We start from the raw sequence: 13,551 nt of genomic DNA, 5'->3' as shown, positions 1-13,551 counted from the left end.
AATGGGTCATAAAGCAGCAGCGACAACTCTGAAACATCAACAAATTTGGCCCAGGAACTGCTGACGAACATACAGTGCAGTGGTGGTTTAAGAAGTTTTGCAAAGGAGATGAGAGCCTTGAAGATGAGAAGTGCAGTGGTTGGCCATCAGAAGTTGATAACGATCAACTGAGAGCAATCATCAAAGCTAAACTTCTTACAACTATACAAGAAGTTGCTGAAGAACTCAGCGTCGACCATTCTATGGTCATTTGGCATTTGAAGCAAATTGGAAAGGTGAAAAAGCTCGATAAGCAGGTGCCTCATGAACTGACCGAAAATAAAAAAAAAAACGTCATTTTGAAGTATCATCTTCTCTTATACTGCGCAACAGCAACGAACCATTTCTCGGTCAGATTGTGACATGCGACAAAAAGTGGATTTTATATGACAACCAGCTCAGTGGTTGGACTGAGAAGAAGCTCCAAAGCACTTCCCAAAGCCAAGCTTGCACCAAAAAAAGGTCATGGTCACTGTTTGGTGGTCTGCTGCCAGTCTGATCCACTGCAGCTTTTTGAATCTCTGGGACACCATTACACCTGAGAAGTATGCTCAGCAAATTGATAAGATGCACCAGAAACTGCAATGCCTGCAGCTGGCATTGGTCAACAAAAAGGTCCCAGTTCTTCTCCACAAGAATGCCCAACTGCACATCGCACAACCAATGCTTGAGAAGTTGAACGAATTGGGATACGAAGTTTTGCCTCATCCGCCACCTTCACCTGACCTCTTGCCAACCAACTACCACTTCTTCAAGCATCTCAACAAATTTTTGCAGGGAAAACACTTCCACAACCAGCAGGAGGCAGAAAATGTTTTCCAGGAGTTCATAGGATCCCGAAGCATGGATTTTTATGCCACAGGAATAAACAAACATTTCTTATTGGCAAAAATATGTTGATTGTAATGGTTCCTATTTTGGTTAATAAAGATGTGTTTGAGTCTAGTTATAATGATTTAAAATTCATGGTCCAAAACCACAATTACTTTTGCACCAACCTAAATAGCATACATTTTGCTAGCCATCCAGAGTGGACAACTCTTCATTTTATTGTAATTTATAAACTAATCTAGTAAATAAAGGCTATATAGTAAAATTTAATATTGCAGTGATTCTTTCATCTTGAGTACCTACCTAATAACAAATTTTATAAACTGTTCCTGTTAATTTAAATACAGGTTAAAAAAATCAAATTCTGGGGTAATTCCCTTGTGATACAGTTGTTAAGAGTCTGTACTTCCACTGCAGGGAAGCACTGGTTAGACTGCTGGTTGGGCTAAGATCCTGCATGCAGCATGACCCCCCACCAAAAAAAAAATCGGTGTAAATTATATCTTTTTAGTTGAGTGATTAAAAATTTACCTTACAAACATAAAGTGCCTTGGATTAGCCTGCCTTTAGTTCAAAACTACGCTGCTTTTTTTCCACCCCACATAATCCTAGTGAGAACCTTTTGTTCTTATCATTATGTTTGTATTTGTGTCTTGAACATTTATCCATACAAAGGACAAGCAAAGTACTAATGACTCAAAACCAGACAGAAACAGTCTAATCAAAATTTATAAACATTTGAAGTTTATGGAAAGGAGAAATAGCAAGACATTAGAGACATTACTTTACCAACAAGGGTCTGTCTAGTCAAAGCTATAGTTTTTCCAATAGTCATGTATGGATGTGAGAGTAGGACTATAAAGCTGAGCGCCAAAGAATTGATGCTTTCTGAACTGTGGTGTTGGAGAAGACTCTTGAGAGTCCCTTGGACTGCAAGGAGATCCACCCGGTCCATCCTAAAGGAAATCAGTCCTGAATATTCACTGGAAGGACTGATGTTGAAGCTGAAACTCCAATACTTTGGCCACCTGATGCGAAGAATGACTCACTTGAAAAGACCCTAATGCTGAGAAAGATTGAAGGTGGGAGGAGAAGGGGGTGGCAGAGGATGAGATGGTTGGATGGCATCACCAATTCATTGGACATGAGTTTGAGTAAACTCTGGGAACTGGTGATGGACAGGAAGGCCTGGTGTGCTGCAGTCCACGGGATCTCAAAGAGTTGGACACTACTGAGCAACTGAACTGACTGAAATAGCAAGAACCAAACCTGAACTGAGTGAGCTACTTGATTGGTCTATTAAAGACAGAAGTTTTAAAGAGTGAAAAGAAGATATCAAAGCCACAGTCAGCCCCATAATAGGCATTTTTAAATGCTTGTTGAGGGAATTCCTTAGCGGTCCAGTAGTTAGTACTTGTCGCTTTCAATGCTATTGCCCAGGGTTCAAGCCCTGGTTGGCACACAGCACGTGCAAAAAAATAAAAACCTTGTTGAAGGAAGAAGAAAAAAAGAAAGCAAAATTTAACTTGAGAGCTAAAGAGTGAATAGGAATTAGCCTGAGAAGTGGGGGATAGTTGGGAGAAAGCTTTCCATGCATATGGAACAATAGAATGTTGAAAGAGAGTCATGGCTTCTAGAACTGAATGAATTTCTATATGGCTAGACTGTCAGATGTAAAGAGGGGAGAGATGAAGCTAAAGAGATTTATTGGGCTTACTGGCGACCAGCTTCAATAAGATGATCATGGCAGCTCAGACAGGTCAAAGAGCCCTTAAAAAGGTGGTCTTGGGATGCCATCCGAAGTTGGCGGCAGCCGCCAGAGCCCCGGCTCCAGCTCGGGTGCCTGCGAGGAACGTCAGTTATTTAGCTTCCTGTGGTATACTGATGAGCAGAACTCTTCCACTACATACCTCAGTTTTGCCTAAGAAGATACATGCAAGAACCCTCTTCAAAATTGCTGCACCATTAATAAAAGAATATTCAGAAAGGAGAATTATAGGCTATTCTATGCAGGAAATGTATGATGTAGTATTTGGAATGGAGGATTATAAGCATTTTATTCCTTGTAAAAAATCAGATATAATATCAAGGAGATCTGGATACTGCAAAACACGATTAGAAATTGGGTTTCCATCTGTATTGGAGCACTATACATCAGTAGTAACCTTGGTGAAACCACATTTCACCACATTTCAGTACAGCTGAAGGCATCCTGTACTGAAGGGAAGCTCCTCAATCATTTGGAGACTGGCATTTTAGCCCAGGTCTTCCGGGCTACCCAAGAACTTGTACTTTGGATTTTTCAATTTCTTTTGAATTTCACTCACTTCTACACTCTCAGCTTGCCACATTGTTTTTCGATGAAGTTGTAAAGCAGATGGTGACTGCCTTTGAAAGAAGAGCGTGTAAGCTGTATGGTCCAGAAACAAACATACCTCGGGAATTGATGCTTCGTGAAGTTCATCACACGTAAAGAAAAAAGGAAATGGTCACCTACTTGTATCTAGTTTATTCACTTTTAGGAAGTGCTTTCATCATTTGCTTTCAGAAGTCAGAAAGCATTTGTCAAACCCAGCTTTTATTATAAACCCATACCGTTGAAAATTTGCACTTGGAATATGGAACATGTACATAGAATTCAATCAAGTATAATTCAGACTAGTATGTCTATTAGCATATTTACAATAATAGGATATCATCACTGTTGCTGGAATACTGATATCACTCTTTTGAGCAGAAATTGAAACTGTAAATTTAAACCTTTTAATTATCACCTCACCTGAAAGAGGGTGGTTGAAATACTCACGCAGTGTGTACTATATTAACCGTATCACATTTAAGTTATTAATTTCAGACTATAACTTACTGTCTTAGGGCCTGCCTCATGGCTTAGGATATTTGAGTAATCATCAGATGTTTAAAGTAAAAACTTTTACTTAATGAAGGTTCCCCGGCACTTTTCTTATTTTCAAATTGTTCCTATGGACAGTAGTAGATAATTCAGTATTATACTAAGGTTAGCTTCCAGATAAACAATTATTTTTTATTTTTAGTTTTTGGTGAGTGGTCCAGAGAGTTTTTTTTGGTCCAGAATTTTTTTTTTTTTTGGGCCAGAATTTTAAGCTACTTTTCTCATAGTTTGCAACCCTCTCCCTGATACTTTGACTGCTGTGTCAGTAATGCTGAACCTGTGTCAAATTTTGTCTACAGCAGTGGGCAATAGATCAAGATAAGTTGGTTGATGTGTCTGCAGCACCATGCATCTTTATTTTCTATTTATTGTGTGTATTCACTTTTGATAATGTATTTCAAACTGATATTTTTGTAAACACATCAATGTAAGGACTGAAGTGGTAACTTAATAATTTACTTTTTGTAAAAAAATGAATAAAAAATAAAAAAATAAAGAGATTTAGCAAGGGCCAGATCCTAGAGGACCTTAAGTTTAGCTTGAAGGGTTATAAGCTGGAGAGACAAGTTCAGATCTGTACATTATGGAAATTAATTGACTGAAGAGCGTAATTTGGATTTAGTGAGACCAATTAGGGAGGGCAAAGGTTCAGAGAAAAGATGCAAGACATAAGGTCTGCAGTAGGGTAGTAGCAATAGAGGTTCAAAATTCTTAGAGGGTAGAATCTAACTTAGTGATTATTTAACTGAGGATGTGAAGGTAAGGAAGCAGTCTAGAATAACTCAGATTGCTGACTTGAGTGATTGAGTAAAAATGTTAGGGAATGCCAGAGAGATTTATAGGGGAATGAGGAGGTTCCATTTTAGATACACTGAACTTGAGATGCCTTTGAGTCATCTAAGTGGTGGTTTCTGGCCACTGGACATACAGGTTTTTATAACTTGAGTGGGGTGGGGGGCATGGACCGGAGTTAGCTCGTTGATAATTAAAGCCTTGGAATGGAGGTGATGAACCAGGGAAAGCACACAGAGTATGAGGTTAAGGACCTAGGTCTGCACCCAAGAAACACCAGCATGTAAGGGGTATGCACAAGAGGACACTGAAGACGAATGGCTCGGGTGAGAAGAAAACATAAAATGTACCACGAAAGCCAAGAGAAAAAAGGAAGGAGTGGTTAATAGTGGCAAATGCTCCTTAGAGCTCAGCAAGGAATGATCCATTGGGTTTAGTGGATGAAGGTCATTTGTAAACTTGCAAGGCAGTTCTAGTAGGGGAGAAACCAGACTGCAGTGGATTAAGGATGAATGGCCATGAAAAATGTAGAAAATGTCATGAGACAACATGGATTATTAACTTCAAAATCTGTATGCTGAGCCAAAGAAGCCAACTTAAAAACAGTACATACATATTATGACTGCATTTGTACTAAATACTTGAACAGGCCAAATTAATCTACTGTGACAACAAGCAGGTCAGTGGTTGCCTGGGACCAGGTGTGGGGAAGGGGGGATGTCTGCAAAGGGGCATAGGGGAACTTTGAGGGGCGGTGAAAACATAGCTTTACTGGGGTGGTTATTACACAGGTGCATTCGTCGTCATTTGTTGAACTGCATATTTATTATATGTAAATTATACCTCAATACAACTTAAAGTTTAAAAAATACAGAAAGTGAGGACTTCGCTGGTGGTCCAGTGGTTGAGAATCTGCCTGCCAACACAGGGGACACAGGTTTGATCCCTGGTCCAGGAAGATTCCTCATACTGTGAGACAACTAAGCCCAAGCGCCACAACTACTAAAGCCCATGCACCCTAGCACCTGTGCTCTGCAACGAGAAGCCACTGCAGTGAGAAGCACACAGACAGCTAAAGTAGCTCCCACTCGCCGCAACTAGAGGAGCCCACATGCTGCAACAAGGACCCAGCACAGCCAGAAGTAACTAAGAAAAGAATTTTAATGTAGAAAATGAAAACTCATTCAATCCACTGAATACATTCAATTCATTGAATACATTCAATTTGTTTGCAGAGAGGAACAAGTTAGAAGATAGCAGCTGAAGAAATATTTGAGATAAAGCCGATTACAACTGAGCCTTGAATGACAGGTGTTTGAATTGTGCTGGTCCACTTATACCTGGACTTTTTTCACGAGTAAATACTCGAGTACTACCGGATCTGTAGTTGGTTGAATCCACAGATGCAGAACCATGGAGGGCCGACTGTAGTTATACTCAGAGTTCTGTGTGGAGGGTCAGTGCCCCTAATCCTCCAAATTGTTCAAGGGTCAATTATAGTTGCTTTTAGATGGAACAGCCTTGAGCATATTTAAATACTAATAAAATTCAGTGAGAGGAAGCACTTAAAGGATAGCAGGCAAGAGACACTAAAGTGAAGGAATATGATAAAGCATGTACCACATCAAAAATTAGAATAGTGAGCTAACAGGTGCCCAAACCTCAGAAGTCCCTATTTTTAGGACATTCCAAGTATAGAAAGTTTATCGCCAATACAATTCATATTCCACAATCAATTCCTTCCATTTTTAATGCTTAGTTAATTCTGGATGGTAAGACCACTGATAAGAGGTACAGATTGGTTATATATGGACAGAAATGGCCTAAACAAATCATTTAAACCATGGGAAATAATTTATTTCAGAAGACTGGTGGCAATAAGGCTTAGAGAAGTTGTTGTTTAGTTGCTAAGTTCTGTCTGACTTTTGACCCCATGGACTGTAGCTCGCTAGGCTCCTCTGTCCATGGGATTTCCCAGGTAAGAATACCAAACAGGTTGCCACTTCCTTCTCCAGGGCTTAGAGAAGGGTTCATGATAAAAGAATAAGGGTACAGTGGTTTAAGATGAAAACAAGATTTTCTTTGTCAAGCACTTATGTACTATGCAAATGTTTTACGTAACTATTATTTTCATTTGTTACAACCATCTTGTTGGCATACTCATTCTGCAGAAGAGGGAACAAGTCCAGGTCAATTAACCTAGCCAAGATCACACACCTTATAAAGGTGGGATTATAAAGGTGGTAAACTATCAAGGTGGGATTAAAGCCTATGTCTGTATTTCAGGCTTCCTCGGTGGCTCAGCAGTAAAGAATCTGCCTGCAGTGCAGGAGCCAAAGATGTGGGTTTGACCCCTGGGTCAGGAAGATCCCTTGGAGGAGGGCATGGCAACCCACTCCAATATTCTTGCCTGAAGAATCTCGGACAGAGAAACCTGGCAGGATAGTCTATGGGGTCACAAGGAGTAGGACAAAACTGAAGCGACTGAGCATGTACACTGTATGATTTCAAACCCATAGTATTTCTTACCCTGCTATGCAGGGCTTGGGGCTGAGTGGTAAAGAATCCATCTGACAAGCAAGAGATACAAGTTTGATTCCTGGGTTGAGAAGATCCCCTGGAAAAGGATATGGCTACCCACTTCAGTATTCTTGCCTGGGAAACCCCATGGAGAGAAGCCCGGTAAGTTACAGTCCATGGGGTCGAAAAAGAGTTGGACAGGACTCACTGACTAAACAACAACTTTGTTATGCAATTCTGCCTCAAATCTCATACTTTAAAAAATGCTATGGAAATTCCCTGGCAGTTCAGTGGTTAAGACTTGGCATTTTCACAGCTCTGTGTTGGGTTCAACCCCTGGTCAGGGAACTAAGATCCCACAAGCCATGTAGCCAAAAAAAAAAAAAAAACCAACAAAAAAAACCCCAACATTATTATATACAGCCACCTGGGTATATTAATATTTTAACAAAAGCAATCAAAAGATCAGTCTATCTTAATCCTTTTGCTTTCTTCATCTTAGTAAAGTAAAACACATTCAGATAATAATATACCCAAGTGGCACTAGTGGTAAAGAATCCACCTACCAGGGCAAGGAGATGGAAGAGATGCAGTTTCAATCCCTGGGTAGGGAAGATCCCCTGGAGGAGGAAATAGCAACCCACTCCAGTCTTCTTGCCTGGGGAATCCCATGAACAGAGGAGCTTGGCAGGCTACAGTCCATGGGGTCACAGAGTCGGACACGACTGAAGTGACAGAGCACACACACATGTATGAAACAAAGCAGGGGAGATGGGATGTTAAACATTTTTACTTCTTTGATCTGTTCAATTGAATAGATGCTTGGTTTGACCTCTTAATACTGTTGTTTTAATGTTAATCTCTTAGAAGAAAAAGATGATGTTTTGAAGTACTTTATGAGTGTTTGTTTAGGTTTTACTCCTAGTGAGTAGAACTGAGCTGTGCATTCAAAACACTGAATAACTGTCTATGTAAGTCACTGTGGAAGACGCTTTACAAAATACAAAAATGAATGAGGTGTCTTCCTTACTGTAAAGGAGCTGACAGTTCAGGGAAAAAGACGTTATATGTCTATGATTATACCAGAAGAAACTGACATATACCACAAACGGGGCACAGGTAAAGAATTATTGGTAGTTCAGAGAGAATTTTTATTTAAGGAATTCAGGATGCTAGAGGCAAAGGAAACATTTAGGAGTCTAGTTTAATAGTTCAGCCCAATGATTTCCAGTGCTTGAAACAGGACAGAGATAGTGATGCTAACAGTTCTTGCAGAACTGTTTTTCCCTCCAAACTTACTGATGGATGTGGAGAGTGAGAAGAGAAATACAGAATGAAGCTCAAGTTCTTGACTTTTTCAGCCAAGTGCATGGTAGAGTCCTTCACCTTCATAAAGAATTCAAGAAGAAGAGCAATTTGACATGGAGGGTAGAAGGCAGAGGGGAGAGAAGTCAGTGTGTTAATTCCATCACCCTCTCCCTGGTTTTCCTGCAGCCTGTACTTGAGTGGTGGCCGTGTTCTCATACCTAAGGGTCAGGCCTAGGGAGGTACTAGCTCTCCACTGTTGTAGCCCATCTTGTTCACCTTAATTCAAACCACATCTTATATATATATATATCCCGTCACTAACTCTCCTCAATAACCCTGTTTGAGCATACCATCTGTTTCCTGCCAGGATCTTAACATCCTATTTGTGTACTTTTAAATAAGGTGTATCTGTGTAATTATTTGTTTAAGGACAGGAAACATCTAGAAGGATGCACACCAACTGTCAGCAGTTTTAGGACTGGTAATGGGTTTGGAAGAGGGGAGGGCGAGACAAGGGAAAAGATGAGAGGGCTTTATTTTATATGTCTACACTATTTGAATTCCTTAACAATAGGCTGTATTACTTTTTAAATTGAAAAATAACTAAGAGTTTTCAAAGTAAATCAAGAACATCAATCAGCCTAGTGTAAGAACTTCAGTAAATTCACTGAGAGTAAAAATGAAACCTCCCTGAGAAACACTCAGTCAACAAAATTTCAGAGAAAACCCCTAAACTTTAAAAAAAAAAATTTAATGATAAATACATATTGACAGAAATTAATAAACTCTTGCATGAAGACAGCATCCAAGGAACTTCTCCATTTTCATGGCTCCCAGCCCTTCCCTCCAGGCTGCTGGGGCAACTTGAGACCCACTAAGCCAGCAGACTCCTCCACTGAGCGCTCACCCTTGCCATGAAATTCCTGATGAAGGGCCACGTGTTCTCGAATGCTGCGTAGCAGGCAGAGATAGGTGGCAGCTTGGAAATGAAGCTCATGCTGGGCTCTGCACAGTTTCTCACTGGTGACCTGGAGAAGTAGCAAGGTCAGATAGTCTATTAACAGCCCAGCTGCGGACACAGGGCCACTGTATTGATACAGGGCCACTGTATTGAGACAGCATTATTAAACAAGCATTCTCTAGAATAAAAGTAAACTGCACATGGGAGATACAAACATATGTTTGTGTATACTTAATACATCTGTAATTTGGCCACCTGTTAACTGAAGAATTTTACGAGGAGTTTCACTGAGGCATTTCATTGAGTGTCCTCAAATTTTAATACTGGAAAAAAAAAGTTACCTCGTTTCAACATCCTCATTTAAAGAATGCGGGATCTAAAGCCCAGAGAGATTCCATGGTTGGTTAATGCAGAGATGGGGAACTACAGTCAGATCACTAATCATTAATGTCACCTAAGGAATAAAATACAGAACTTTCTACCCTTCAAACAAATGAAGGACTGCTTTATTTTATGTGACTGTGGACTGGTTAATATGGCACATGCCTTTCAATGAAAATTAAAAACTTATTTTGTCTGAAAAATAGTTTTGTCTTCACCAGTAACAAAATGAAGGTTTTATATATATGAGAATCATATGTTCATATTACTTAATTATACTCCCTCTCACAATTTACGTTTTCATCTAAAAAATTTATATTCTGATGACCTTAAGCTGGTCATAATTAACTTTCATATTAAGTACATTAGCACACAGACTTTCCTTGACTAGTTTTACGTTCTGAGGCTTCACAGAAGGAAAGGGGCAGGAAAGGTGAGAGGGAGATGTACGCAAAACCTCAAATGACTCAAAGAGCCCTGACCGAGTGTGGATTAAGCTCTGGGCACCACTGCCTACATGTGCTTTTCTCTGGCCTTTCTTTACTGGAATATCTAGGTTTGGAATCTGAAAACTAGTATGTCTGATTTAAGATCTGCAGATCATATATATGAAAATATATGCTGCTCAAAAACAGAATTCATCTGTTTTAATCAATTTAACTTTTATAATTAAAAATTTATGAGATCAACACTAACATTATGAATGAGTAACATTCATCTCTTAAGTCTAGTTTGATAGAATTTGAAACAGGAATTCCACCTTAGTATAGGACAGCACATAACCAATCTTGATTCAGCTAAGCCTGAATTATGAGAAGTGTCAGTAATATAACTTAGTAAATGAACCACCAGAGATCAAGAGATCTAATGAAATAGAAAGCTGTATTTTCCCTATGGAGAAAGGGGAGATCTCCCCCTAATTGAATTCCTTCAGCCTAGAGAAAGGAGAGACAATGGGCAAAGATGATTACTGAGTTAGCTCTGAGCCAGCAGGAAATAGAAACCATACCCAATTCCTCTCATGCATTCCAGAGAGTTGTTTCTAGAATCTTTAGCATGAAGTTCACATTTATTTCCAAGGGTTTTCACAGCCATTTCCAAGCCTCTCTCAAGGGTAAATAATGTTGCCTCCATACGGCATAAACTATAATCTTGTCACCTTAAGAATCTTAAGACTGACTTCCTGTTACATTTACAATAAATTTAAATTCCTGCCTACCTCATCTTCCTCCACTTCATCCACCACACCCTAAGCCTTAGCTGCTCTCAACTGTCAGTTCCTCTCCCCTCTTGGCTTTCAGTCGTGCCGCTGCTTGGACTTTTACTAACCCTCATTTACTTGCTAACTCTAAAGTATTCTTCAAGTTCCTGGGTAATAAATTCCATCCTGTAAAGCCTACCTCTTCTATATACCAGGACTTCAGGCATCTCTACTCCTTTAGCGCTTGTTTATTCTAAGTCCTTGGTCAAATGGCTCCTCAGGTGGAACGCAAGCTTCTTAAAAAAGACCCCTGTGGATCTTACTCGTCATTTTTAGTCAAGTTCCTATTAGTACCTAATATTGTGACCTTTCAAAACTCAGTTGAACTTTAGTTCTGACATTTTGCATTCTAACTTCCATGGCTCAGAAAATCAAGAGTTTAAGATAATGGTTCGCCCCTTTCCACACTGCTCAGAGGACGCCAGGCTTCCTTCGCTAATGTCCAAGCTAATTATTCAACTTACTTCTGAGATAGGTTGCAACTTCTTTCCAAGCCAGATCAGTAACTCTCAATCTAGTTGGGCTTGTATAGGTCAACTGTCCCTGAGTCTCAGCTGCCCCATTTGAAAAAAGAAACTTTCATCCTATCTTGCCTATCCGGGGTAAATAGAGTGCTGGAGTGCAGAATTCACAAAGGAATTGTCCAAGGATGGTGGACGTTCATATTTATCTGCTACAGATGGAAAAATTGTTACTTGGTCATATATCACACTAATGTTGTAACTTACAGTACCACCTCATTAGAGTTGTCTAGTTCAGCTCTACAACGTGCGTGCTTAGTCCTGTCCCACTCTTTGGGACCCGGTAAGAGTGAGCTCCCATTTCCTCCTCCCGGGGTTCTTCCCCACCCAGGAGTTGAACCCGCGTCTCTTCAATTAGCAGGCGGATTCTTTACCACTAGCCAGCAAAAAGGGGCGGCGTAGTCATGCTCTCCAAGTAGCTCCCAATATCCCATTCCGCATCAAGAACTCCTCAGAATAGCTCTCCTAGGGAAGGCGCGAGTGGGATAGATGCTGTGACTAGTAACCCTACACTCAACATCTTTCTGCTTGTCCCTGTTTCATCCATTTCACTTTCCTCTAACTTTCCCATCCACACAGGCCAGACAGCCAGTGTAATTTCCAGGGACGGCTCCACCCCAGGACGACTGCTCTCTCACGCCAGTCCTTGCTTAGGTCTTAGACCAGGGCCTAGGGCCTGGGTCTGTCTGGAGGAAGCCTGGGCCCCAGAATCGCGGGTTAAGGCCAGGCGCGCTCCATCTCGCCCAGACCCGACTCTCCTCCCTCCCCGGAAAGGGGACGCTGGAGCACCCGGACACGGCTTCCGTACCCGATGTGCACGGAAAGCTTTGACGAGGTACCGATAGGCTGCGGTGTCGCGATAGGGTCGGCCTGTGGCCGCGTTCAAGTAGCGCAACTCCCGTAGAAGGCCTCGCCAAGTGCGCAGCGGTGACCCTAAGGCCGCCATTTTCCCGTCGTCGGAGTCGGCTACGGGACCCTACAACCCTCCTACTCCATCAACCCCACTTGCCCGCCGCTTAATGGTACGGTCGGGACCAGACTGCAGGCTCCCCCTATCGACTGCAGGACAGTGGGATGTCTCACTTCCTTTCTCTGCCGAGCAGTATTAATCGAACGCCGAGCGGCTTCCTAAGGTGTTAAGAGAAAAGCAAACGAAAGCCGAGTGTAACTGAATGGCCTGGAAAAAGCCTGGCGGAGAGAAAGAAGGTCCTTGTTCGTTTCCTGACTGCGTCACGTCAGACGCCATTCGCTGACGGAGCACCGCTGAAACTGGAGAAAATGAGGGCATATCGCAAGTGGGTGTCAATTTAAAATAGAAAACTTTGAGATTTTATTTATTTCTAAAGGAAATATCAAAATTCAACCTATCGGCTTCCCCAAAATCTTAACGAGATTACGGCTCACAAGGAAATGGGAGTCTATTGATTCTCGCAAACTGTAGCCCCAAACTTAGAAAAACCACGCATACACTTCCCATCTTTAAAAAGTAAAATCAAGTTAGCATATTTCGCTATAATTGTTTAAGAAGGGGAAAAGGCAAAATTTTTATTGAAAAGTTGATTTTAAAGGGGAAAAAAAAAACCTCATCACCCCAGATGGGACTCGAACCCACAATCCCTGGCTTAGGAGGCCAATGCCTTATCCATTAGGCCACTGGGGCTTCTGTGAATAACGCGCTCAAACAACCCTTTCAATTTTTTTCCTTCCTGGTACGTCATACCATGTCAGAATTTCCTTCTAACCTATCCTAGGTACCCACACTTAGTACCAATAATGGGGGACGAAGCATGCTGGGAATTGTAGTTCAAGAAACAAAATCCCGCGTTACAGCTCCAAAGGTTTTACCCTCGAAAACAGCACCGAAGCGCCGGACGGTGAACGGGCACGCGCACGGTTTTGAGTACACGTTTCCTACGCGGTACCCCCACGCCTGCGCAGAGGCGCACATACGACGTCGGGGAGCCGAACCCTCTTGGGAAGCTGGCTGACTCTTCGAGATTCACCTCTAGAGTTTCTGTCGCTTTGG

The 13,551-nt window shown here is 41.4% G+C and overlaps 1 protein-coding gene, 1 non-coding gene and 1 pseudogene across 2 annotated transcripts; 1 reads left to right on the top strand and 2 right to left on the bottom strand.

Annotated features, from left to right (window-relative positions):
- Nucleotides 1-2,600: 2,600 nt before the first annotated feature.
- LOC122438707 lies at nucleotides 2,601-3,610 on the top strand (annotated as a pseudogene).
- Nucleotides 3,611-9,131: 5,521 nt separating this feature from the next.
- FMC1 (formation of mitochondrial complex V assembly factor 1 homolog) lies at nucleotides 9,132-12,601 on the bottom strand. The gene is made up of 2 exons (XM_043463848.1): nucleotides 12,334-12,601; nucleotides 9,132-9,429 (listed from the first exon to the last, which is right to left on the bottom strand). The coding sequence occupies exons 1-2, from the start codon at nucleotides 12,469-12,471 to the stop codon at nucleotides 9,226-9,228; spliced, it is 342 nt and encodes a 113-aa protein (XP_043319783.1). The 5' UTR covers nucleotides 12,472-12,601; the 3' UTR covers nucleotides 9,132-9,225.
- A 511-nt stretch (nucleotides 12,602-13,112) lies between these two features.
- Nucleotides 13,113-13,185, bottom strand: TRNAR-CCU. Its single transcript has one exon. It is a non-coding gene; the product is annotated as a tRNA-Arg (tRNA).
- Between the last annotated feature and the right edge of the window lie 366 nt (nucleotides 13,186-13,551).

Source organism: Cervus canadensis, chromosome 3, assembly GCF_019320065.1.
Source record: "Cervus canadensis isolate Bull #8, Minnesota chromosome 3, ASM1932006v1, whole genome shotgun sequence".
Taxonomy (NCBI): Eukaryota; Metazoa; Chordata; class Mammalia; order Artiodactyla; family Cervidae; genus Cervus; species Cervus canadensis.
The sequence above is the reverse complement of the archived record's forward strand: the minus strand, read 5'-3'. Positions and strand labels throughout refer to the sequence as shown.

Excerpts from the sequence above, each read along its gene's own strand:
- FMC1 (XM_043463848.1), bottom strand. The coding sequence starts at position 12,471 with ATGGCGGCCTTAGGGTCACCGCTGCGCACTTGGCGAGGCCTTCTACGG. Across the intron at positions 9,430-12,333 it reads AAGCTTTCCGTGCACATCGG|GTCACCAGTGAGAAACTGTG; the intron begins GTACGGAAGCCG and ends CTACTTCTCCAG.